At 45.8% G+C, this 23,738-nt stretch overlaps 2 protein-coding genes across 4 annotated transcripts in view; both read right to left on the bottom strand.

Annotated features, from left to right (window-relative positions):
* Nucleotides 1-379: 379 nt before the first annotated feature.
* Nucleotides 380-18,174, bottom strand: Ccdc134 (coiled-coil domain containing 134). Of its 3 annotated transcripts, XM_042697994.1 has the most exons (8): nt 18,107-18,157; nt 17,027-17,133; nt 16,358-16,470; nt 15,104-15,225; nt 14,834-14,918; nt 12,185-12,366; nt 11,468-11,539; nt 380-970 (listed from the first exon to the last, which is right to left on the bottom strand). In XM_042697994.1, the coding sequence occupies exons 3-8, from the start codon at nt 16,452-16,454 to the stop codon at nt 845-847; spliced, it is 684 nt and encodes a 227-aa protein (XP_042553928.1). In that variant the 5' UTR covers nt 16,455-16,470; nt 17,027-17,133; nt 18,107-18,157; the 3' UTR covers nt 380-844. The 3 variants fall into 3 exon arrangements, with proteins under 3 accessions (XP_042553928.1, XP_042553929.1, XP_042553930.1); XM_042697995.1 differs by lacking the exon at nt 17,027-17,133 and having other exon boundaries at nt 18,107-18,174; XM_042697996.1 differs by lacking the exons at nt 17,027-17,133; nt 18,107-18,157 and adding an exon at nt 18,028-18,050.
* A 1,153-nt stretch (nt 18,175-19,327) lies between these two features.
* Mei1 (meiotic double-stranded break formation protein 1) overlaps nt 19,328-23,738 on the bottom strand; it is a 41,214-nt gene continuing 36,803 nt past the window's right edge. Inside the window, exons 18-22 of the mRNA XM_042697967.1 lie at nt 22,296-22,377; nt 21,448-21,554; nt 20,425-20,556; nt 20,163-20,272; nt 19,328-19,458 (exon numbers count right to left, since the gene is read on the bottom strand). Coding sequence (XP_042553901.1) covers nt 19,413-19,458; nt 20,163-20,272; nt 20,425-20,556; nt 21,448-21,554; nt 22,296-22,377 — 477 coding nt within the window. The 3' untranslated portion in view covers nt 19,328-19,412. The remainder of the gene's footprint in view (nt 19,459-20,162; nt 20,273-20,424; nt 20,557-21,447; nt 21,555-22,295; nt 22,378-23,738) is intronic.

Below are 23,738 nucleotides of genomic sequence, written 5' to 3'. Positions count from 1 at the left end.
CCCTGCTTGCGTATACCTCCTGCGAGGCGCTCACTGACTTGTCTGGTTCAGGGCAGCCCTGCCATTGCAAAGCACAGCCTTCAGTAGCTTGTCCCATTCAATAGGTTCCACTGCTGGAGAGGACAAGGTGATTGTTCCTTGTGCCTGCTGGATGGTTGTCCCAGATAGCGCAAGTCAGAGATCATGTTGTGTCTTGAAATAAATACCCTCCCAGGACACTTCTGGGATCCCCTCAACACTGGCTCCTAAGCCCCATACTTGCATCTCTAATCCTCACAGCTTGGGGCTCCTCCTAAAGAAGCAAGAACATCCTCCAGGCTGGTCTCAAGACTCCCAGGGGTCCCCTGGTCCCCTCACCAACCTTGGTAGGGCCAAAGCATGTGCTGGCTTTTATTGTGTCTCTGTAGAGGGCTGGCTGGGAACTCAGCTACAGGTGTTGGTACTTCACCTCAAGGCATGGTTCTTTACTGCCGCACAAAGGGTCTTAGCCAGCTGGATACCAGCTGTCACCTACCAGGAGCCCAGGTCATGATTACTACCTCCCTCCTTTAGTAGTCTCCACAAGGTTGTGTCTGCAGCACAGTGTCTTCTAAAGGTCCCTTCAAAGCCCCTTCCCAGGATGCCCTAGGAGGAAAACTAGACTCCTGAGACTCAGTCTCTTGGGTCAGGGCTCAACTTAGCTCCTGATGACCAAGTAAAGGTGGTGGTGTCCCAATCTGGCAGTGGCGGGTTCTCACCCTCAGTCGATCGATGATACTACACCGAATTCAGCAGCCACATGGCCATCACCTCTTCCTCCAGAATGGCCTCCTGTTGGTTCCCTGAGCTCTGAGCTGCCCCAGGACTACAACTCAGACTGGGATCTTGAGATCCTTGGACCTTTTCGGATCTCTTTCCGCTTCTCCTCTTTCTTCCGGCGTTTTTCTTCTTCCCTCAGGGCCTTCTGGAAAGAGTCAGTGCTGGGCACGAACTGAGGGGAAGAGAAGAGTGGCTTATTCAGTCTGTTAGCAGTAGAATTTCCTCTGAGCTAAGTGAAGGTGGGCTGCCTAGACCCAGCCCTGTGCTCAGGGAGCGCTAGATAAGGAAGTAGGGAAATTTGAGCTCAGGAAAAGTGCTGAATGGCTCTTAAAAGAGAAACCAGAGTTTGCCAAGCAAACAGGGAAAAGAAGACTCTTCCAGGCAAAGGTTCCGATATGAGAATTAAGAAACAAGAAATATTGTCTTCCAGGGAGGGGACAGAACAGTTCCAAGAGTCCCTGGTTGTCACCCCCTTCAAGAAGTGGGAACAGGTCCAGGTCAGGACAAAAGACAGGTAACAGGTACTGCTGCTTGTGAACAGGGAGCAATTTTGAGGTGAAGGGCACACAGCCAGCAGTGGTGGGTTGGAGGTCAAACTGGCAGATCCCAAGGAAGACATTGGAACACAGGATGAGCAGGGGTGCAGGGGCTCAGGGGCACAAGGGTGGAAAAAAGGGACTTTGGTTAGGGATCTTCAAGGCACTGGCTCCTCTCATTCCCACATCCCCCCCAAAGGCTCATTGCACTCAGCCTTCTGCTGACCTCTAGCGCATTACCCCTAAAACCTGTGTCTGTGTCTAAATGCCTGACACTTCCCACATAGCCCCAAACTTGGCAAGGTTATATACCCCAGAGCCGCCTCATCTGTCAGTTCTTGGATTGCCTGTTCCTACGCACTTCCAGGTCTTTGCACATAGAGTGGCTCAGACCCAGAATGTTCTTTCCAGCTCCCACCTGCTTTGCTATTAGTTCCAGCTCTGCTGTCATGGCCCTTGGGACCTCCTCCAGAGACTGCCTCCTCAGTGGCATGCTCCCTTCCACTATGTGCTGATTCCTTCTTAAGAGTGTTTTTGTTTTGTTTTTCTGCTGTTGATACTAGGTTTGAACTCAGGGTGTTGTACCACCTGAGCCAGCTCCACCTAGCTTTTTGATGGTTAATTGGAGATAAGTGTCTCGCAGACTTTCTTGCCTGGACTGGCTTTGAACCCAGGTCTTCAGATCTCAGCTTCTTAAGTAACTAGCATCACAGGTGCACACAGCTTTTTCTTTTTTTTTTGGGAGGGGGGGGGGTTGGCCATGGGGCTTGAACTCTGGGCCTGGGCACTGTCCCTCAGGTCTCTAGTTCAAGGCTAGTGCTCTACCACTTGAGCCAGAGTGCCACTTCTAGTTTTCTAGTGGTTAACTGGAGATAAGAGTCTCATGGACTTTCCTTCCCCAGGCTGGCTTTGAACGGTGATCCTCAGATCTCAGCCTCCTGAGTAGCTAGGAATACAGGTGTGAACCACCAGTGCCATCTGATTTTTTTAGATGGGATCTTGCTCTATGTAGGTCAAGCTAGCTTCAAAGTCACAATACTCCTGTTTCAGCCTCTAAAGTATTGGGATTTATAGGTATGTACCACCATGCCTGGCTTGTATTTCATATTCTAAATTTCTCATTTATTTGTTAAAAAAAAATATTAAGCTGGATACTGGAAGCTCATGCCTGTAATCCTAGCTACTCAGGAGGCTGAGATCTGAGGATTGTGATTCAAAGTCAGCCAAAGCAGGAAAGTCTGTGAGACTCTTTTTTTTTTTTTTTGGGTCCAGTCGTGGGGCCTGAACTCTGGGTCTAGGCGCTGTCCCTCAGCTCTTCAGCTTAAGGCTAGCACTCTACCACTTGAGCCACAGTGCCACTTCTGGCTTTTTTCTTATGTGGTGCTGAGGAATCGAACCCAGGGCCTTGAGCACGCAAGGCAAGTGCTCTACCACTGAGCCACCTCCCCAGACTCTTATCTCCAATTAATCACCTGAAAACTGGAAATGGAGCTATAGCTCAAAGTGGTAGAGTGCTAGCTTTGAGCAAAAGAGCTCAGTAACAGTGCCCAGACAATGAGCTCAAGTCCTAGGACTGACAGAAAAAAAATACCAAAACAAAAACGAAAACATACTGCAGGGGCTGGGAAGTGGGCTCAGTGGTAGAGCACTTGCCTTGCATGCCTGAGGCCCTGGGTTCGATTCCTCAGCACCACATAAGCAAAAAGAAAAAAGCCGGAAGTGGCGCTATGGCTCAAGTATAGAGCGCTAGCCTTGAACTGAAGAGCTGAGGGACAGCGCCCAGAGTTCAGGCCCCACGACCACACCCAAAAAAAAAAAAAAGAAAGAAAGAAAACATACTGCTTTGCAGGCTAAGAACTTGGATTTGGGAATTCTAATCTAGTGGACTGGAGTGAAAGCTGCCAGCTCGTGTATGTGTAGGTGTAGGTGTAAGTGACCCAGGACCACGTAGCTTTGTCAGAGGTCGGGCCCACTGCTTTGGTGGCTCTATTTCAAATTAGTCCATTGATTACATCACTTTAAATTCTGGTCTTCACTAAGGAAATCCAAAAACCAAGAGAAACTTTTTTAAGGGACTCAAGTCTAATTGGTCTTTATTCCTAGATTCTGGTTGATGGACAGCAGGGAGCACCACCATGCCTTTGAATTGGCTTTTGAAGACCTTCATTCACTGCATTCAAACAACATTTTAAAAAAATTTAGTACAAATATCATTTATTGATATCCATTTTTAAATAAATTATAAGGATTTGACAAATCTTGCTATTTTCTACATCTGCATTTATTCACATTTAGAGGAACATGTGGAAAGCGAAGAACATGTGCTAAGAAATCTCTGTGCAATAACACTGAAAGGAATCACACTCTGCTCACAGTTCATGGAGACTGTTTTGTTTAGTGTTATGTTTTTGTGATATGTTAAAAAGCTTTTTGCTTTTTTGCATATATATTAGGAAGTGTGATACAGGTATGAGTTCAGATGTCTGGAGTGTGGAAAGTACTACATGAGCAGAGGTTTTCTATTATAAAATTACTGTTTCTTCCTGGTCACAGCAGGTCCTGCAAATGTTTATACAGTGTTTTTAAATGAGGTATTCTAGAACACAGCTACTGTATTGCGTGGGTGACTTCCTTGTCATGACTGTATCCTTTACTGTTTTGTTAAAGAAATGTAGATGTGCAAATGAGAAGTGATCATTTGTTACATACTAAACTTGTATATATCAAAAGGGATGAATTTAGCTATGCCAAGACACTGCAGTTAATCATGGATCTCTTTCCATTTCTCTGATTAGCATGTTCTCATTCTTGCTATTGTTGATATGTGGAATTCTGTGGCTAAGATCCTATTACTACTTAATTTGTCCCTGATAAGACTACCTCCACAGTAATGTTAGCTAACCTTAGACAGCTGAAGCTTTAACATGAAATTCAGTAATCTCACAGTTCACTTTTTAAAAAAAATAGTGTGCTTTGTTGTGTCAAAACTTAACCTGATTTAAACAATACACTTTTATAACCTTTGAGGAAAAACAGAACACTTCAAAGTAACATTGGACTCAAAAACCAAGCCATATTGTATTTACTTAGACATGTAGCTATAGGTATAACTATATAGATAAACACACAAAATATTCCTTACTTCAATTAGTATGGTTCTTATTTAAAGTGATTTATATAGCTGGGCGCCAGAGGCTCAAGCCTTTAATCCTCGCTACTCAGGAGGCTGAGATCTAAGGATTGTGGTTCAAAGCCAGCCCAGGGAGAAAAGTCCCTGTGAGACTCTTATCTACTTGAGCACTGTGGCTCAAGTGGTAGAGCACTAGCCTTGTGTATAAACAGGTTCATGTATGACGTCCAGGCTCTGAGTTCAAATCCCACACCTGACCAACCCAAAAAGGAAAAAAAAGGGATTTATGTGAGTAAAAAGTTCTTTTTTTTTTGCTTTCTGTAACATCTGGGGCATCATATTTTTCATTATATTATTCCACATTATTTTTCCTCAAAGTTCCTAGCATAATATATCCATTACTTAGTATATATATCTAGGCAACAACACTTAGAAATTTATTCATGTCTAAGAACGATTCCTGTGTCCTGGTTTACATTTGTATGAATGGCATATTCTGAAGACCACTCTGCTTGTGTTGTGACTTACAGTATTTTTACAATTTCATAGGAATTCCATGCTGTCATTTACAATGCTGTGACATACTTTCATGTGGTAGGTTTTCTCAGGAACTCAATTTAAGTATTGTTTATTGATGTATCATTGCCTTTAAAAAGCTTCTACTGGCACAATATATGATTAAATTCTGAATACAAAAAAAATGGAAAAAGATATTGAGGGGCTGGGAAGGTGGCTCAGTGGTAGAGTACTTGCCTCGCATGCATGAGGCCCTGGATTCAATTCCTCAGCACCACATAAGCAGAAAAAGCTGGAAGTGGCGCTGTGGCTCAAGTGGTAGAGTGTTGGCCTTGAGCTGAAGAGCTCAGGGACAGCGCCCAGGCCAGAGTTCAGGCCCCACAACCAACCAAAGAAAGAAAGAAAGAAAAAAGAAAAAGATATTGAGCTGAGTGCACTAGTAGCTCATGTCTTTTTTTTTTTTTTTTTGTTAATCGTGAGGCTTGAACTCTAGGCCTGGGCACTGTCCCTCAGCTCTTCAGCTCAAGGCTAGCGCTCTACCCACTTGAGCCACAGTGCCACTTCCTGCTTTTTCTGCTTATGTAGTGCTAAAGAATCGAACCCAGGGTCTCATGCATGCAAGGCAAGCACTCTACCACTGAGCTACCTTCCCAGCCCCATAGCTCATGTCTTATAATCCTAGCTACTCAGGAGGCTGAGATCTGAGGATCACAGTTCAAAGTAAGCCTGAGTAGAAAGTCCATGAGACTTTTCTCTCCAGTTAATCACTAAAGCTGGAAGTAAAACTATGGTTTAAATGGTAAAGCACTAACTTCGTGTGAAAAAAGCTCAAGGATAGTGCCCAGTCCCTGAGGTCAAGTCCCAGGACACTGGGCACTGGTGAATCATGCTGTAACTACTCAGGAGGCTGAAATCTAAAGGATCACATTTTGAGGTCAGATGGAACGAAAAAGTCTACTGGACTCTATCTCTAAAATAAACCAGCAAAATGCAAGGCTGGGGGTGTGGCTCAAGTGGTAGAGTGTCAGCTTAGTAAGCAAAGTGAGAAAGTAGGAGGCCCTTTTTTTCAAACCTCAGTACTACCAAAAAACAAAAGAGAATGTCCCTCAAAAAACTACATATTGTGTGCTGAGAGGCAGACAGATGCTGACATGTTCCTCCGGGAACATGCTATCTGGTAGAGTAACAGGCAAGAAGTGAATGATCATAAAAGACAAATTCTAGCTGGTGCTAGTGGTTCACGCCTATAAATTCTAGCTACTCAGGAGGCTGAGATCTGACAATTGCCCTCACCTCAGTTCAAGTCCTAATACAGACACATATAAACACATATACAAACACACACACACGAGACAATCGTGTCAAAAACTAAAGTTATAAAATATGCATGCCCTTTATATAGGTTCCTATAACAAATTAAACAAGTGTAAAAAATCAAGGTACACCAGTCATACCACTTCTAGACATCTACCCTGAACAACAGGAACCAATATACAAGGACACGTGCACCTCCATGTTTATTGCAGCACTGTTCACAATAGCTAGGATATGGAAACAACCCAGATGCCCCACCACAGATGAATGGATCCAAAAATTGTGGTATCTATACACAATGGAATATTATGCAGCCATTAGAAAGGACAAAATAATGGCATTTGCAGGGAAATGGATGGAGCTAGAAGGAATCATGTTGAGCGAGGTAAGCCAAGAGCAAAGAGACAAACGGTACATGGTCTCCCTGATAAGTGGATGCTAAATCCAAAATATTAGGTGATACGACAAAACTAACAGGACTTAAGAAACAAACAACTCCCACTCATCTGGTCGAACCACTACTAAATATCCCCATGCTGCTGATCACATGTATGGTGTATATGTGTACACAGTTATATGTTATAGACTGTGATAGACAATTTGCTCCAGGAAAGTTAGAATGAACTTGTGACTTTAAATGAGCATCATTATTCCACAATACTGTGAAATTCGGGAAATTATGTAATCACTTAAGCACAATTAAAAAAAAAAAAAAGAACCTCGGGGAAGGTAGGGAGGGAAGGGATGATAGGGGGAAAACAATGGAGGGGGTAACAATGCTCAATAGGAAGTGTACTCATCGCCTTACTCATGTAACTGTAACCCTCTGTATAGTATCTTTACAATAAAAAATTTAAAAAATTTTTTTAAAAAATCAAGGTACAGCCGGACGCCGGTGGCTCACGCCTGTAATCCTAGCTACTCAGGAGGCTGAGATCTGAGGATCACGGTTCAAAGCCAGCCCATGCAGGAAAGTCCGTGAGACTCTTATCTCCAATAAACCACTAGAAAACAGGAAGTGGCACTGTGGCTCAAGTGGTAGAGTGCTCACTTTGAGCTGAAGAACTGAGGGATAGTGCCCAGGCCCAGAGGTCAAGCCCCATGACAGACAAAAAATAAAAAATTTAAAAATTTAAAAAATATCAAGTACACATGATAAACTAAGAGCTCCACCTTGTGGCCCTATCCACCTACCAGGTAGATAGTCCACGCCTTCAGACGGGGAAATCACAAGCATGGCCCAGAGATGGAAAATGATGCTTGCAAGTCACAGAGATAGAAACAGACCTAACCAGGACTAATCTAAGAGTTCCCCCACCCATCTTCCACTGCTCCAATCTCATCTGTGAATCCTGCGCTGCTGAAAAGGAGCTGGAGGATTGGAGTGTGACTCAAGTGGTAGAACACCTGCCTGGCAAGCATGAGGCCCTGAGTTCAGAGCTCAGTACCATCAAAACAAAGGAGCTGAAAGACCCCTCAGATCCTAGTAGATTCTAACATCTCTGACTTTGGCTGAGGAAGGGATAGTTCAAGAGATCCTAGTGTAGCCAGTTTCAGGTAGCTCAGCCCAAACCCAGCTAGGTCAGAAACTTGCTCATCCCTTTTTTTCTACTTCCTCCCCTGCCCAGCTGAGCAATGCCTACTTAACCCTTCAAGTCTAATTTCAATGACTCCTGGTAGGTCTTCCCTGGACCAGCTTTTATCTTGCTTCCTCTCTAATGGGGCTCCAACAGCTCAGCTCCCTCTCCCCTCAGAGTCCCATCAACATACAAACATGCTTTCCTTACTCCTCTCTGATTAAAATTTAACCCCCAGCCCCAATCTGCCATTGGTCTATTCCAGTCAGGACCTAAACCCCCCAAAAGGGCTGTTTAAATTTGCCTCACCTGAGTACACTTGTCATTCTCCAGAAACCCAATCTTTTGCCCTACTTGTACATCAAAACCACATCTATCAGCCAGGCACTGGTGGCTTACAGCTATAACCCTAGTTACTCAGGAAGCTGAGATTTGGGGAGGAAGGTTTGAAGCCAGCTGAGGGAGCAAATTCTGAGATTTCTCTTTCAAATTAACCAGCAAAAAAGCTGGCCTAGAGGTTTGGCTCAAGTGGTAGAGCACCAGCTCTAAGAGAAAACAAAACAAAACAAAACCAAAAACCCCCCAAAAAAAACAAAGAAAAAAAAAGAAAAAAACAAAGCTAGAACACAAGACGCTTAGTACACATATACACACACTAACAGCAGCTTCCATCAAGACCTCCAGCATTCAATTCGAAATCCAGTAATTGATTCTTAGTTCTCATCTTCCTTCAATTCTCAACAGTGTTTGACAAGCTGGTTACTCTCACGTAATGCTTTCTCAAGTGGCCTCTAGGAAAACATTTTCTTCATGTTGACTATTCCTTCTGAGGTTCTATGGCGGCTTCAACTTTCTCCTGTTGTTTTTCTTTTTTGTATTTGAACTCAGGGCTTCATGTTTGTTCAACTTGCTTGCTCTGCTGGTGCTCTAGCACTTGAGGGATCCCTTAAGTCTAGCTTTTTGCTGGTTATTTTTGGAAATGGAATCTCAAATTTTCCTTCTTGAGCTAGTTTTGAATGATAACCCTCTGAATCTCAGCCTTCAGAGTTGCTAGGATTACAGGTGTGAGCCACTAGTGCCTAGCTCATTTCTCCATTGTTTAATGGCAGGCAGTCCTGTCCCAGGGCTTAGTCCTCAGACAGCTTCTCAATCTATCTGGCCCCAGGTGACCACATCCTGTCCCATGACTTTGAGTGGCTCTATACAGCATGACTGTCACATGTGACTGATTTTAGAGATATGATCAGTCATCTCCTTGATATCTTCATTCAGATGCTTACCTGGTATAGAAACAAACTCTCAATTTCCTCTTTAGCTATGGGTCATTCTTCCTGATGCTAAAAACCTTTCAGTATCCTGAAGGCTTCTTTCTCCCTCTCTTACATCTGTTTCCTCAGCAAACTCAACTGGCTCTACTACAAATGAGAACTAGAACTCGGGCCTTTCTCACTAGCTCTACTTTATTATCCTCATTCAAGCTATCATCAGCTCCCAAATGGACAAGGACAGCAGCCTCTTCACTCTATCCCTGCTTTTTCCTGGCCCCAGTCAGATTGACCCTTCTAAAGTACTCAGAGTCCACTACCCTATCTCTCCATGTTTCTAAGAGCAAAGGCCAAAGCCCTTGCAAAGAGTCTGGGGACTGGCCTACCATACTGCCCATATTAATTCCCCTGCTGGGGAAATCAAGCACTCTATGTGTGACTCTCCTGGGAGAGAACTCTGGAAGCTGGTTTCCCTGGACTTGGGCCCCAAGTACTTTTTCCTTTATGACTTTGCTTTGTACTTTTTCTCCATAGAAATCACAGCCATGAGCATGACTACATGCTGAGTCCTGTGGATCTTAGCAAATCATCAGTCATGAATACAATAGCATGTTGTATTTTCTAATGAATACTCAGACCAATGGCAGTTTGGGGAATACTAGACATCTGGTCTACCATTCAGAAGCCTGCAGATTCATTAGGCAAAGTTGTACATGTTTTTAACCCTAACTAGTCAAGAGGATGAAGCAGGTAGATCACAAGTTTGAAATCATCTTGGGCAATTTAATGAGACCCTACCTTAAAACAGAAACAGAGGGGCTGGGAAGGTGACTCAGTGGTAGAGCGCTTGCCTTGCATGCCTGAGGCCCTGGGTTCAATTTCTCAGTACCACATAAGCAAAAAGAAAAAAGCCGGAAGTGGTGCTGTGGCTCAAGTGGTAGAGCGCTAGCCTTGAGCTGAAGAGCTGAGGGACAGCGCCCAGGCCGAGTTCAGGCCCCACGACTGGACCCAAAAAAAAAAACAGAAACAGAAAAAGAAAGAAAAGTCTGAGTGTGTAGATTTTTAGCATGCAAGAAACCTGGGGTGTTCAATTTGCATACTACAATTAAAAAAACAAAACATATAACACACAGACAGATCGAAGACATCAACTCCTCTTTGGGACCACCAACTGTGGAAACATTGTGTGGTTGTAAACTAGATAGGGGTCATTGTTTGGATGTCCACAGGAAAGCCCATCCTGAAGGGATCAACTGGAATCACTGCTAATCAAATGTTCCCCGCCTCATTACCACCACTGCGTCTGACTGTGTCACTGCTTTTGATTTGGCAACATGCCTACTCCAGGGACAGGCACAAAGCAAAAGAATGATTTCTAGCTCAACTACCAGAGTCTCCGGTAGGAATGGTGAGTCATTAAGATTATGACCATGTGGCTGAGTATACTCTGTGCTGACTCCTCCTGCAGGTGTCAACATGAACAAAGACGGGAAATACAGTGGGTCTCTTCTGTGTTCTAAGACAGTCTCTCAATTCCTTTGCCAAGGCTGATCTTGCATTCCTGGGCTAAAGTGATTCTACTGCTAAGCTCCCAAAGAGCTGGGACTAAAGGCAGGTACTACACACCAGGCTAATTTGTCTCTAAAAATCAGGAGTAAAATTATACTGGTTCAACTTATATCTGACCCCCTTCTGTGAGAGGAGGGGCAATTGGTGTGAAGGTGAATCTCTCAGAACTGATAGGACATACAGGTTTGCAGCAATAATCTCAGCACTCAGACTCAGAAGGCGCAGAAACAATGAATGCTTTGTCCTTTAGCACTAGCATCACCCCCTGCCTGAGCTCAGTGGCAGCTGCCACTGCCACTCATTTGCAGGATGTCACTCCCATCCTGGAAAGGGGAAAACCCAAACATCTACAACCAGTACTGAACTAACTATTCTGCTGTGCCTGACACTATCCAACACAGCCTCTGAAGGTGACCCTATGTAATAGCATAGGATGTTACAATCTGACAGATCCAAATTTATCTTCTGTTCCTGGTGATCGGGCAGCCTTGGATTATACAAAATATGGCAACTGAGGCACTGATACTACCCTCAGAGTTCAGCCAAACACACAAGGTGACTCAAATAATAAAGTGAGAAAGAATAAGCCATGAGATGTCTTTTCATGGAGAAGAGCAGTGGCTTGCCCGAAGGCTGCCAAGAGTATGTTTTTTAGACCCAGAACCAGGAAGGTCTGGCTTTGATTCTAAAGCCTCATGTTCCACCCTAAGCTCCGGCCTCTGCTGGTTAGACATCCCACAGCCACAGGCCCCAGAAGCTCACCTCTGCGCGGCCTACTTTAAATGGGTTCTGGAAATCGGAGTCCTTCTCGCTGATCCCCAGCTCCTGGGCCATCTGCAGATGAAGGAAAGCTAGTCATTCTGTGCTTTCTGCTTCCTGTTTACCAGGGAGCCACTACCACCATGCGGGACTTGAATCCCCAACCTTGGCAAATACAGGCCAAATGATGACCTCTAGGAAGCCAGGTTGGCATGGAATCTCTTGAAATGAGGCTTCCTTCCACAGCCCAAAGTGGTCTGAAGCTTATCACAGAAAATGTAACCAAGTGGCTGGGAAGGTGGCTCAGTGGTAGAGCACTTGCCTTGCATGCCTGAAGCCCTGGGTTCAATTCCTCAGCACCACATAAGCAAAAAGAAAAAAGCCAGAAGTGGCACTGTGGCTCAAGTGGTAGAGCGCTAGCCTTGAGCTGAAGAGCTGAGGGACAGCGCCCAGGCCCAGAGTTCAGGCCCCAAGAACGGACCACTAAAAAAAAGGAAAAAAAAAAAAAAAAAAAGAAAACATAACCAAGTACTGGGCATGGTGGCCAGCACCATACCTTGCATCCTCATCTGTAAGGCTACCACTTGAGAGGCTAAGGCAGAAAGATTCTGAGTTTAAGGCCAACCTGGCCTATATAATGAGACCCACTCTCAAATAAACACACACAAAAAGCTAAGCACTGACAGAAGGCTCCCGGGCCTCATCCACCCCAGTCCTTACCAGGCTCAGGATAGGTGAGTGGGGTCCCTGGTCAAAGACACCTGTCTGGTTACAGAAGCTGATGCCCCAGCGGATGAGCAGGTTCCAGTTGGAGTTGTGGTCAAAGTAATGGTGCACAATCTTGGGAAAACGCAGCACCACATCACCGAAGAATGCTGTGTTCTCCACCACATGGGAGAAAGCTGGCAAGAGGACCTTGGTGAGTCGTTGGGGTCTCTGTCCTCCTGCCGCTGCCAGCTGACCCCAGGCCTCCAGGAAATGGAGGCACCCACCAAACCCAAATCAGAGAAGGGAATAGCATCCACTGACATCCACAGATTATTAATCAACTTACAGAACTTAGTGAAATTTTACCAGTCTTCCCACTCATGTTCTTCTCTAGTCAACTAGTTCTGGCAGCACTGGGATTTGAACTCAGGAACTTGCTAGAATGCTTTCTACCACTTATATCAAGCTTCCAGCCTCAACAGGTCAAGTTAGACCAAGGCTAGTTAGTGTTCATAGCTGTAGCAAGTGCCTCACCGAACATAAATAAGCATGTAGCTGGCTCCAGAAACAGAGATGTCCCATGCGGTCCTCCCCAGCACTGACCAGGCATCCGAGGGAGATAAGCAGAGGCCAAACATATGCCAAGCTGGGTCTCAGACAAGTGGAGAAGGGACCCCTGGGTTTCAGTATAACCATAACCTCAGGGGACTCAGAAGTTAGCTTAGTTCAGAGGGAAAAGCCAGAGCAAATCACTTGTCCTCTTCCATCTGGAAAATGGAGGAAATAGCGCATGCTTCATAGTTTTAGGAAGATTAGAGATGACATTTTCAAAGTCACCCAATAGATTATTTTTAAAGGCTGCTTCCATCCTCTCCCAGTATAACCTAGAAAATATTATTGCTAAAATATAACCAGTTAATAGAGGTTAGAGGGATTACCACTGCTGAAGAGAAGTTCTTAGAAGAGGGAATGAAGACATACAACATTTTACTGGCATGTTTTTCTTACCCTGTCTAAAAAAGCATTTAAGCTAGGCACTGGTGGCTCATGCTTGTAATCCTAGCTTCTCAGGAGGCTGAAATCTGAGGATCAGATCTCAGTTCAAAGCCAGCAGTTCAAAGCCAAACCAGGAAAGCCTGTGAAACTCTTATCTCCAATTAATCACCAAAAAAGCTGGAAGTGGAGCTGTGGAGTTGTAGAGTGCTAATCTTGAGCAATAAAGCTCAGGGACCATGCCCAAGCCCTGAGTTTAAGCCCCAGGACTGGTACACACACTCACGTGTGCACACACACATGCAGGTATACTAACACACACAAAAGCATTTAATCAGGCTGAGCCTTTTAGGGTAGTAGCAATGACTGCTAGTAATTACACCCTTTGGCTCAACTGCACTAACAGTCATTTACTTTTTCTCCTTCAAAAGGGAACAGCTGCTGCCTTCCTTCCAGAAGAAGTTGACCAACAGAGGAACTGATGTTAGGAAAGCAACAGATCAACAAGATTCTAGTGCTTTCAAATTTCTCTATTACTTGAACTAGTCTATACTTCAGAGCTCATCCATTAACATTAAACCTTTTGGATTTAAAAGTTGATTTATTGGGCTGGGAAGGTGGCTCAGTGGTAGAGCACTTGCCTTGCATGCCTGAGGCCCTGGGTTCGATTCCTCAGCACCACATAAGCAAAAAGAAAAAAGCTGGAAGTGGCGCTGTGGCTCAAGTGGTAGAGCACTAGCCTTGAGCTGAAGAGCTGAGGGACAGTGCCCAGGCCCAGAGTTCAGGCTCCACGACTGGACCCAAAAAATAAAAAATAAAAAGATGATTTATTTCCCTAGGGCCAAATGGTGATGGGCAGAAGCTCCTCCCTGGCTTCCCTACCCTAAGCATAGGACAGCTCCCCTACCCTAAGCATAGGAGAGCATAAAGGAGTATGTGTCAAGAAAAAGAAACTAGCTCTGAAACCTAGAAAGAACCTTGAAAAACCACAGACTAAGCTCTAATCTACCAAAGGAGACCTCTTAGAAGACTCCACAAGATGGCACTCCAGGGAAAAAATAATAAAAACAAAAGAGGAAGCCAGGTACCAGTGGTTCATGCTTGTAATCCTAGCTACTCAGGAGGCTGAGCTCTGAGAATCTGTTAGAAACCTAAGCAGAAAAGTCCAGGAGAACCTGGGAATATGGCTTAGTGGCAGAGTGCTTGCCTAGCATGCATGAAGCCTTCAGTACACAGAAAAGAAAAGAAAAGGGAAGAAAAAGGAAGGGAAGAAAAGGGAAGGGAAGGGAAGGGAAGGGAGGAGGGAGGGAGAGAGAAATACAGAGAGAAAGAGAGAAAGAGAAAGAAAGAAAGAAAGAAAGAAAGAAAGAAAGAAAGAAAGAAAGAAAGAAAGAAAGAAAGAAAGAAAGAAAGAAAGAAAGAAAGAGAAAGAAAGAAAGTCCAAGAGCCTCTTATCACCCAATTAACCAACAAAATGCTGGACTAGAAATATGGCTCAAGTGGTAGCACATGATCTATGACCAAAAAGCCAAGTAGGAATTCAATGCCCTGAGTTCAAGCCCCAGTATTGGCACAATAAATAAATAAATAAATAAATAAATAAATAAAAGAGCGACTAGAGAAAAGCAAAGTAGTGGAGCCAAAAGGGGAAGGTTAGAGACACCATACCATCCTTCAGCTTCTCATCCTGGGGGAAAGGCCCATCTGGAAGTACATCAGCAGCAATGAGCACTGTCCTGGAATCCTCCAGCACCTGAGGAAACCCCACCTGGGTTTAGTGGCTTTGTAGAGCCCTTTATAGCCCCAGGCTCATTTACTTGAATCCCGTTTCAAGTTCTGTCTCTCTCACCAAACATCAGCCCTTTAGGGAACTTCTACCTATTTAGTGCCCACATCAATTATCTGGCCTGCCACAGGCTGCCCCCTGTCCCCAAACACCTTAAAAAGTCCTTTGAGCATGATGTCGAGGATCTTGTACTGCTGGTGAACATCATTCAGCTGCACCAGGTTCTTCAGTGCTGACAGCTGCTCCCGACGTTTCACTTCAAACAGTTTCTTATCTGGGTAGTTTAAGTTAAGGAACTAACGTGATAGCCCTGCCCGGACAATCCAGTGTCCGGACCCAGAGGACCCATTCTTAGCCAGCCAATATTTGTAAAGGCCATGAATATAAGTAGGATCCCTAAGGGAAGAGTTATTTATTTAAAAAAAAATTTAAGTTGGGTACCATGACTCATGCCTGTAAAACTAGCTACTAAGAAGGCTGAGAGCTGAGGATCAAGGTTCAAAGCCAGACCAGGCAGACAGGTCCTAGAGACTCTTATCTCCAACTAACCAGCAAAAAGCAGTAAGTGGAGGTATGGTTCAAACCAGCCTTGAATGACAAAGCCAAGCAAAAGCATGAGGCCTTTAGTTCAAGCCCCAGTACTCATACAAAAAAAATTTTTTGTACTCAGTGCCTTACTCTGCTTAGGCAGGTGCTCTACCATAGGAGCCACACCTCCACCCTTTAACCTGTACAGGTCCTCTAATGAATTATTTATCTAGTTCCCAGTGGACCCAGTAATCTGAAGCCAACTTTTCAGGACCTGGCTTCATTTCCGTGTGGCCTTCCTGCTGTCTCTCACAATCATTGTTCCAGTGAACCCTCACTGATCAGTTCACACAGAACCTTCTTGCCTGGAAGGTAAGATCCAGCTTATAACCCATAGCTCAGTGTAACTTCCAATCTCTCTTGCATCCATCATGGCACTGAGGACTGAGTGCAAAGACCATTTGTTTGGATGGTGTCTCAAAATTTGGGACTGGTCCTCACTCACCTTTGAATTCTTGAGGCCTTGCCGAGAGGATGTGGCCCAGTGCAACCTATTCAAGATGAAATAGCAGCATTCCAGTTCCTGAGACCTATCTGGGGGTCTTGCTGAAAAGGCACTAGACATAATTATAGTTCTTACTGAGTCTTTGAGAATCAGAGAGATGTTTGCCTTTTCTATTTAACATATGGTAAAACAAAGTCAGAAGAAAACTGACTTATTCAAGGTCTTGTTGGCGTGCCTAATCTTTTCTCCCCTATTCCCACCAGCTAGGTCTGCTCATTCCTAGAATCCCTCATGGAGTGGGGATATAGAGAGACCTCCTTTATTGACTCTTTACAGACAGCTCACTAATCCCACCACAAGTCCCAAAAGATACAAATCTTGAGGCTTGGGTTCAAGGGCTTCAGGGTGCCTGTGGTGTCTGTTCCAGACAGCAGGAGAAAGAGAAAGGCTAAAAACTGAAGAAAGTCCATATCTAAGACCGTGGAGCTAAAGAAATAATCCAAAGAGGAGGAATGACTTAGAGGTTGATGTTATATAACACAGGATGCAGAGAACGGCTACTTCCGCTGACATGGTATCATCTCCGAACACCTAGGACTCAGCTTTGGGCCGCCCTGAAGATCAAGCCCAGGGTTGGTGGCCAGCAGTTACACAATGAAAACCCATGGAATGACAGGAGGAGGAAGGAATTTAAATGTTAACAATGCTTACAGCACAGGGGCGGAGGATCTAGAGCTATAGGTCGGTGCTCTGATCTTACTGTACTACTGGGGAAAACTGTCAACTCACTAAATCTCAGCTTCCTTGCTTCCACAGGACTGAAGAAGCCACCTTTCTGCTGCAAGGGATTAAGTCTGGGTGAAAAGTGCCTGGCCTATCCTGACCTCCAGGGAAGGTATCAGGTCAAGGAAGCCCAGGCAGTGAGAAGGAACAGAAAACTCCTGTTATTTCCCTCCTTCCCTAACTTGCCATAAAAGTACAAAGAAGGGTATAGAGTGGGAAGGGAAGTAGGACAGTTGGTGGGAACTTGCTACTCACTCACTTTGGGACCACATGCAACACCTGCTTCTATTCAAGCATCACTCCATAATTGACTACCACAGTTCCAGGCGCTCATCTAGTGGCCCCTGGCTTCTAGTGACAGCTGCCCTGTGATGAAATCCAACTTTTACCACAATGAAAACAACTAAGCCATAGAAGAATGAGGTGAATGCCCAGGGTCACACAGCTATTTCCAGACTAAACCTGTATGCCTCTTGGTTCTGTGCTCTTCCTTTTCTTTTCTTTTTTTTTTTTTGGTTATTTAGCCAGGGTCTATGTAAACCAGCTGGCCTCAAATTCTGGGTACCCTTGAGGTGGCCTCCCAACTGCTGGCATTACAGGCGTAAGCTGTCAAACAGCTTCCTGTCTTTCTAAATGAGCATAAGCTACCTCAGATCACAACTGGCTACTCATGTACCATGACACCCACCCCAGAAGAGATGGCCAGTTACAGACCGTGCGAGGCCACAGATGTCAACCAACCCCTGTCCTTTAGCAGAGGAGACAACTAAAATCTGGGAGAAGGACCCCAAGTCCACCCAAGACCCTTCTATCTTCCACCGTCACCAGGCTATAGAGCAAAACTTGAGAAGTGGGGAGAGAGTGGTAGCAAGGTATCAGACATCTGACGAAGACTGGAGCCGGAGAAGGGTTGGGGAAAGAAAGCCAGAAAAGCAGACGCGAGGGGTCCATTCGGCTTTCTCGACAGTAACTTCTAGTTTTTGAGCCTCTCAAACAGACTCCCGTCCCGCGCGTCGCAGAGCTCTTTCCCGCTCGCGGGGGAGGCTGCACCATTCTACAGAAGTGACAGTGGCGGTGGCGGGCTCTCAGCAGGGCCCCGGAGGTCGCGGGCCCCGGGGGCCCTCGGAGAAGGAAGCCAAGTCTGTTCAAGGAGTTAAGGGGTCCCAGTCCTGCAACACCTCCCCGCATCCCGCACTCCGCTCGAGGCCCTCGGTCTCCGCACTCCCCTCCCCAGGAGCTTGCAGCCCCGCCACCACCTACCAGAGCGGGTGGTACGGGCGGGGGGCAGGCGGGACGCCCCTTCTCTGCCCCTTCGTGCAAAGCTCAGCAGAAAACTCACCAGGCTAGCGCGAGACGCGTGGAACAGCGGAGCACTGGCTAACCGCTCCTAGAGACCGCGGGAGCCGCCCCGCCCAGTGCCCGGCTCCCGGCCAATGAGAGTGGGCCGCGACCGCCGCGCTCTGCTGACATCACTTCCTGCCCCGCCCACACCGCTGGGCCCCGCCCAGCCGGGCGCTGGCTCTGAGCCCGGAGGTTGTCAGCCACACGCCGCTGACAATCGTGGCTGGTGCTTAAAGTTGAGTTGGAGGAAGTTAAACTGCTGTGGAATCTGTGCTCCATCTAAAGCCCGCGTCAGCAAACTATCAGCTGCAGGTGGGATCTAAAGCACGAGTCAGCAAACTGCAGCGCTAAGCCCTAAGGGCCGGGCCACTTTCGTCATTCATGAACGTGTTTTAATTGCAATTCACAAGATCATCTTGGCAGGTTGTAACTAGCACTAATTTTTCTTTTTTTTTTTTTAATTTTTCGTTTTTAAGAAACCAACACAGTCCGCAACATGGAGTACGGACATCCCCTGCTTTCCCCTCCCGTCCACAACTCATAAACCAAGTTGTCTTTTCCGTCATTTAGCCCCAGTTTTGCGAAGAGTCAGGACAGCCAGATCCTAAGTGGACAGGTGGTGTGGTCAGTTAGGAATGGTGGGACCCTTGCCAGAGGGAAGGGAACTAGAGCCTCAGGCTATGCTGACCTTTGAACAGGCCAGGACACAATTGAGCTCAGACTTTGGTACCACCAGGCCAGTGGAAGCACACATGAAATAAGGACTGCTTATATGGGTATGTAAGCAAACTGTGAGGGAAAGGAACAGAGGGGACCCACGTTAGCCAGGGAAGGCTGCATCCAGGGAAGTTTTCATCTGCTAGCTAGGCTGAAACATATTCAGCTTTCCTAGCCTTGTAATCATCCCTTCCTCCACCTTCACTTTTAGCTACCAGCAGCTCCAATTCTAAGGCCTTCCATTGTCCTCCCAGCCCTAAGGATGGTGAGACACTAGTTCTATTTAGGTAGTGTTGCCATAACACATCTGCTGTCTCCCTGAAGTGATTCATCTCATCACTTGCTGAGACAGCCCACTCTCTTACTAGCTAAGAAACTGACCCCAAGGAAACAAGATGAGTTTAGAGTAGGAGCCCACAAAGGTGTGTGAGTGTATCATTTTATTTCTGGATTCCATTTCCACAATGGAGTATATGGTCCCAGATGCATGGCTGAGATTGTCATCCATCTCTGCAACAATTATGCCCTAACTTTGTTGTCTGCAGGTCTTATGGCTCTTAGTTTCTGGATCTCTTAAGTCATGAGGCTCAGTCTCTGATGTGGGACAGGGATACAGCTACCCCTCCCAGGCAGCTGATACCATACATGAGAGGAAAACACGAGAGATGGGTCCACCACAGTGGGGGAGAATCACACTTTCAGGGCCCCAAGAGGACAAACAGACAAACAAAAATAAGATGCTCGGGCTGGGAAGGTGGCTTAGTGGAAGAGTGCTTGCATACATGAAGCCCTGAGTTCGATTCCTCAGTACCACATAAACAGAAAAAGCTGGAAGTGGTGCTGTGGCTCAAGTGGTAGAGCACTAGCCTTGAGCAAAAAGAAGCTAAAGGACAGTGCCCAGGCCCTAAGTTCAAGCCCCAGGACTGGCAAAAAAATAAAAATAATAAGATGCTCCTGAAAAATAGCTGTGTAGATTCCAAAGTTGACACCTGAACACCTGAGTTAGGAAGGGGGAGAAAGGGAGGCAACAGTATTGGGTAGGAAGTTCCTTCAACCCTCCCCACACACCAATGTCTATGACGCATGGTTACTGGCTATATAGCCCAGGCTGCTCTGGAACTCACTATACAACCTAGGCTGGACATAAACTCCCAATTCCCCTGTCTCAGCATCCTAAGTGCTTGAATTAGGCAGGCACCACTATGACCAGCCTCAATCAGGGGCTTTCTAAAGGACTCACTAGTCATCAGTCCTCTCTAATTGGGCTAAGATGCCACAGCATCCATAGCCTGAGTGACCTTGCTCAGGCCAACACTCCCAGATGCAAGAAAGGATACAGCATGTCCTGAAGAGGCTGGGCAGAAAAGGTACTAGGGGAACAGCCCTCCAGGGAGGCCTGCAGGGTCTGGGCTGTGTTGTGGTCAGTCAGAAGGCCCATGCTCTGCACCTGAGTGAAGAAAGTAGGTCCTCTCTAACGTCCCACTTCTGGAACTCCTGATTTCCGAATGGCACTTGTGGCCAAAACTTCCACCCGCCATGGAGAAGGTCCTCATGAGAGTTTAGTCTTATAAGGGCTTCATGTTGCCTCTTTCTACCTACCTGCAGGAAGAAGTTACGTAGAGCCCGGATTGTGGTATTTGAGAGGGTAGAAAAGTCCGCCAAAACTGCCGCTTCCAAAACTTGACCCACCTCTTCATGAGAGAAGACACTGCTGCTCTGGTACCGCACAAACTGGTCCAGAAAGAGAAGTCCAAATATTAAGTGATTGGAAGAGATGCCAGTTCCTGTGCTCTGTTGTGCTCAGCTCTGGGCTGGGAACACTGTTCTAAAGCCCACAGAACCCTGTCTTCAAGGTGGGTATGAGTAGAGTTGTATCAAAGGAAAATGACATATATGACACAGAGTGAGATCCTGAGAAAGCTGGCCTTACTGATTCCTTCAGCGCTGGCTTCCTCCTTCCTGTCATGCACTGCACACTCATGGCTAAGATGAACCGTGCACAGTTCCATAACCTCCCACCATGTGCTCTTACAGCAATTGTTCTCACTTTACTACCTGGAATACCTTCTTCCTCACTACTAACTCTTCAAGCCTCCGCTGAAACATTGCCTTCCTTGTACAGAAGCAGTTACTCTTTTTTCTGTGTTTCCATACCAACAATGGATCTATCTGTGGGTTCATTTCAGTATAATTTATAGGCTGCCTGCTTTGTTCTTTAAAGAGTAGGCATTTACTATGTGGCTAACTCAGCATCCTCTCCATTCTACTGCTCAGAATATCATATTTAACTATTAATTTGTCTGTCTCCTCTAGACTAAAGGAACCTTAGAAGCAGAGCATTTGGCTCTTCTACACCTTCAGTACCTAGTAGGCCTGGCATGTGGCAGTAAACTCTGGTCAACATTTCATAAGAGAAATATGAGCTGTACAAGTCTCCTGTGATGAGGACCTGTGGACATTTAAATAATTCTCCAAGCAGAACTTCTATAGGGTAAAGGCCATTCAGCCTCTCCACCTCCTTTCAGAGTTAGGGTGACCTGAACTATTGTTTCCTAGGCCTTTTCAGCACCATTCAAGCTCCTAACACTCCTTAGACCATAGGACTATGCTACTTACACTTACCAGCGTTATAAGCCTCAGTATCTCAGGTCTGAGAAAGGGATTCTCTCCAGCATCCAAGAGAGTGAAGAGCAAAAATCGATTCCAAGGTTGGGAGGCCACATGGAGTGCTGTAGGAAACACCAGTCCCCAGGTGTTTAGTAGTGCTTTTCCAAAGGCTTGAGGGCACATGGCTGAAGAAGGGCTTCTCCTATTGGCTCAAAAAGAGAGCTGCCAGCTACGGGTAGGATATTGGATAGGCTGACCCCAGAAGGTTTCTTCCTTCCATAGGCTTCTACCACCTATGCTGGCTCAATGAACAATATACACCATGATTATGGGAGGCAGACAGAAGGAAGGGCTCTTGAACCTTGATAACCTGATCTGTACATAAAGGCTCCTGATTCCTAGTCTAGAACTCTTTCTTTTCCTCTAATCTAAAATGAACTCTTAACAACTGAGCATGTCTAACCACTTCTCAAGTACCTGACTACATAGCCCATGGATCAGCACGCCACAGCTAAGTAAGCTAGACCCTAGTGGCTCATGCCTATGATGCTAGCCACTCAGAAAAATGAGATCTGAGAATCAATGTTCAAAGCCAACCTGGTCAGCCTCTTACTTCCAATTAACCAGCAAAAAGCCAGAAGTAGAGGTGAGGTTCAAGTGGTAAAGTGCCAGCCTTGAGCAGGAAAAGCTGTGTGAGATTGCAAGACCCTAAATTCAAGCTCCAGTAATGGCAAAAAAAAAAAAAAAAAGTAGGGTAAGTCTGAATCACACAGTGGGTAAGAATGGAAGCCTGGGAGCAGTAAGGTAAGGGCTGGTTCCCTCCAATCTTCCTTGTGGAAAGATCATAATGGGGAACACTTTACCTAAGTCTGGACTCCGGGCATTCAAGTAGTCAAGCAAGGCCTCCAGGCAGCCAACACAGGCTTGGGACAATAGAGGGTCCTTCTGTAAAACAAATAAATTAGTAGAAATTAGGGTCAATTTCACTAGCAGAAAGTTTTAATGTTCACTAAGAAAACTTTCTTTCAGAATTATTTGATATCAGAACTTCACGATTAGGAGTGTGGCCTTGTAGATAATCAAGATATGTTGGTTGGCACCATCTCTCACCCACATACAGAGCATGGTGCTTATATTAGGTGACTTGTCTTTTTTTTTTTTGGTCATGGGACTTGAACTCTGGACCTGGGAGCTATTCCTTAGCTCTTCAGCTCAAGGTCAGTGCTCTATCATTTGAGCCTCAGCGCCACTTCCGGTTTTCTGGTGATTTATTGGAGATAAGTCTCACGAGGCTGGGTGCTGGTGGCTCACCCCTATAATCTTAGCTATTCAGGAGGCTGAGATCTGAGGATCACGGTTCAAAGCCAGCCTGGGCAGGAAAGTCCATGAGACTCTCTCTCTCTTTTTTTTTTTGGTCGGTCACGGGGCTTGAACTCGGCCTGGGCTCTGTCCCTCAGCTCTTCAGCTCAAGGCGAGCGCTCTACTATTTGAGCTACAGTGCCACTTCCGGTTTTTGGTGGTTTATTGGTGATAGGAGTCTCATGGTCTTTCCTGCCTGGGCTGGCTTTGAACCACGATCCTCAGATCTCAGCCTCCAGAGCAGCTAGGATTACAGGCATGAGTCACCGGCGCCCGGCTTCCATGAGACTCTTATCTCCAATAAACCTGAAAGTGGAGCTGTGGCTCAAGCAGTAAAGTGCTCACCTTGAGCTGAAGAGGTAAGGGACAGCGCCCAGGCCCAGAGTTCAAGCCCCATGACCAACAACAAATAAATAAATAAATAAATAAATAAATAGTGTCACTGGACTTTCCTGCCAGTGCTGGCTTTGAACTTCGATCCTCAGATCTCAGCCTCCTGAATAGCTAGAATAACAGATGTGAGCCACTGGCACCTTTGCCTTGTCTTTTCTAAGTTTTCTGTTTTAGAAAAGGAAATGGACTCAGATTCATAGATTTAGTCACTGGAACATATCACTGTGTAACCCCATGAGTTTTACCCACTTTTTTTTTTTTTTTTTTTCTGTCATGGGGCTTGAACTCAGCCTGTAAGCTGTCCCGGAGCTCTTCAGCTCAAGGCTAGTGCTCTACCACTTGAGCCACAGCACCATTTCTGGTTTTCTGGTGGTTAACTGGAAATAAGAGTCTCATGGCCTTTCCTGCCTGGGCTGGCTTTGAACTACAATCCTCAGATCTCAGCCTCCTGAATAGCTAGGATTACAGGCATGAGCCACTGGCATCCGGCATTTTACCTACTTTTTTTTTTTTTTTGGCTGGTCATGGGGCCTGAGCTCTGGGCCTGGGCGCTG

The sequence above is a fragment of the Dipodomys spectabilis genome, unplaced genomic scaffold (assembly GCF_019054845.1).
Source record: "Dipodomys spectabilis isolate Male_0828 unplaced genomic scaffold, ASM1905484v1 ptg000230l, whole genome shotgun sequence".
Lineage (NCBI taxonomy): Eukaryota > Metazoa > Chordata > Mammalia > Rodentia > Heteromyidae > Dipodomys > Dipodomys spectabilis.
Note: the sequence above shows the minus strand (reverse complement) of the source record. Positions and strands in the feature narration are given on the sequence as shown.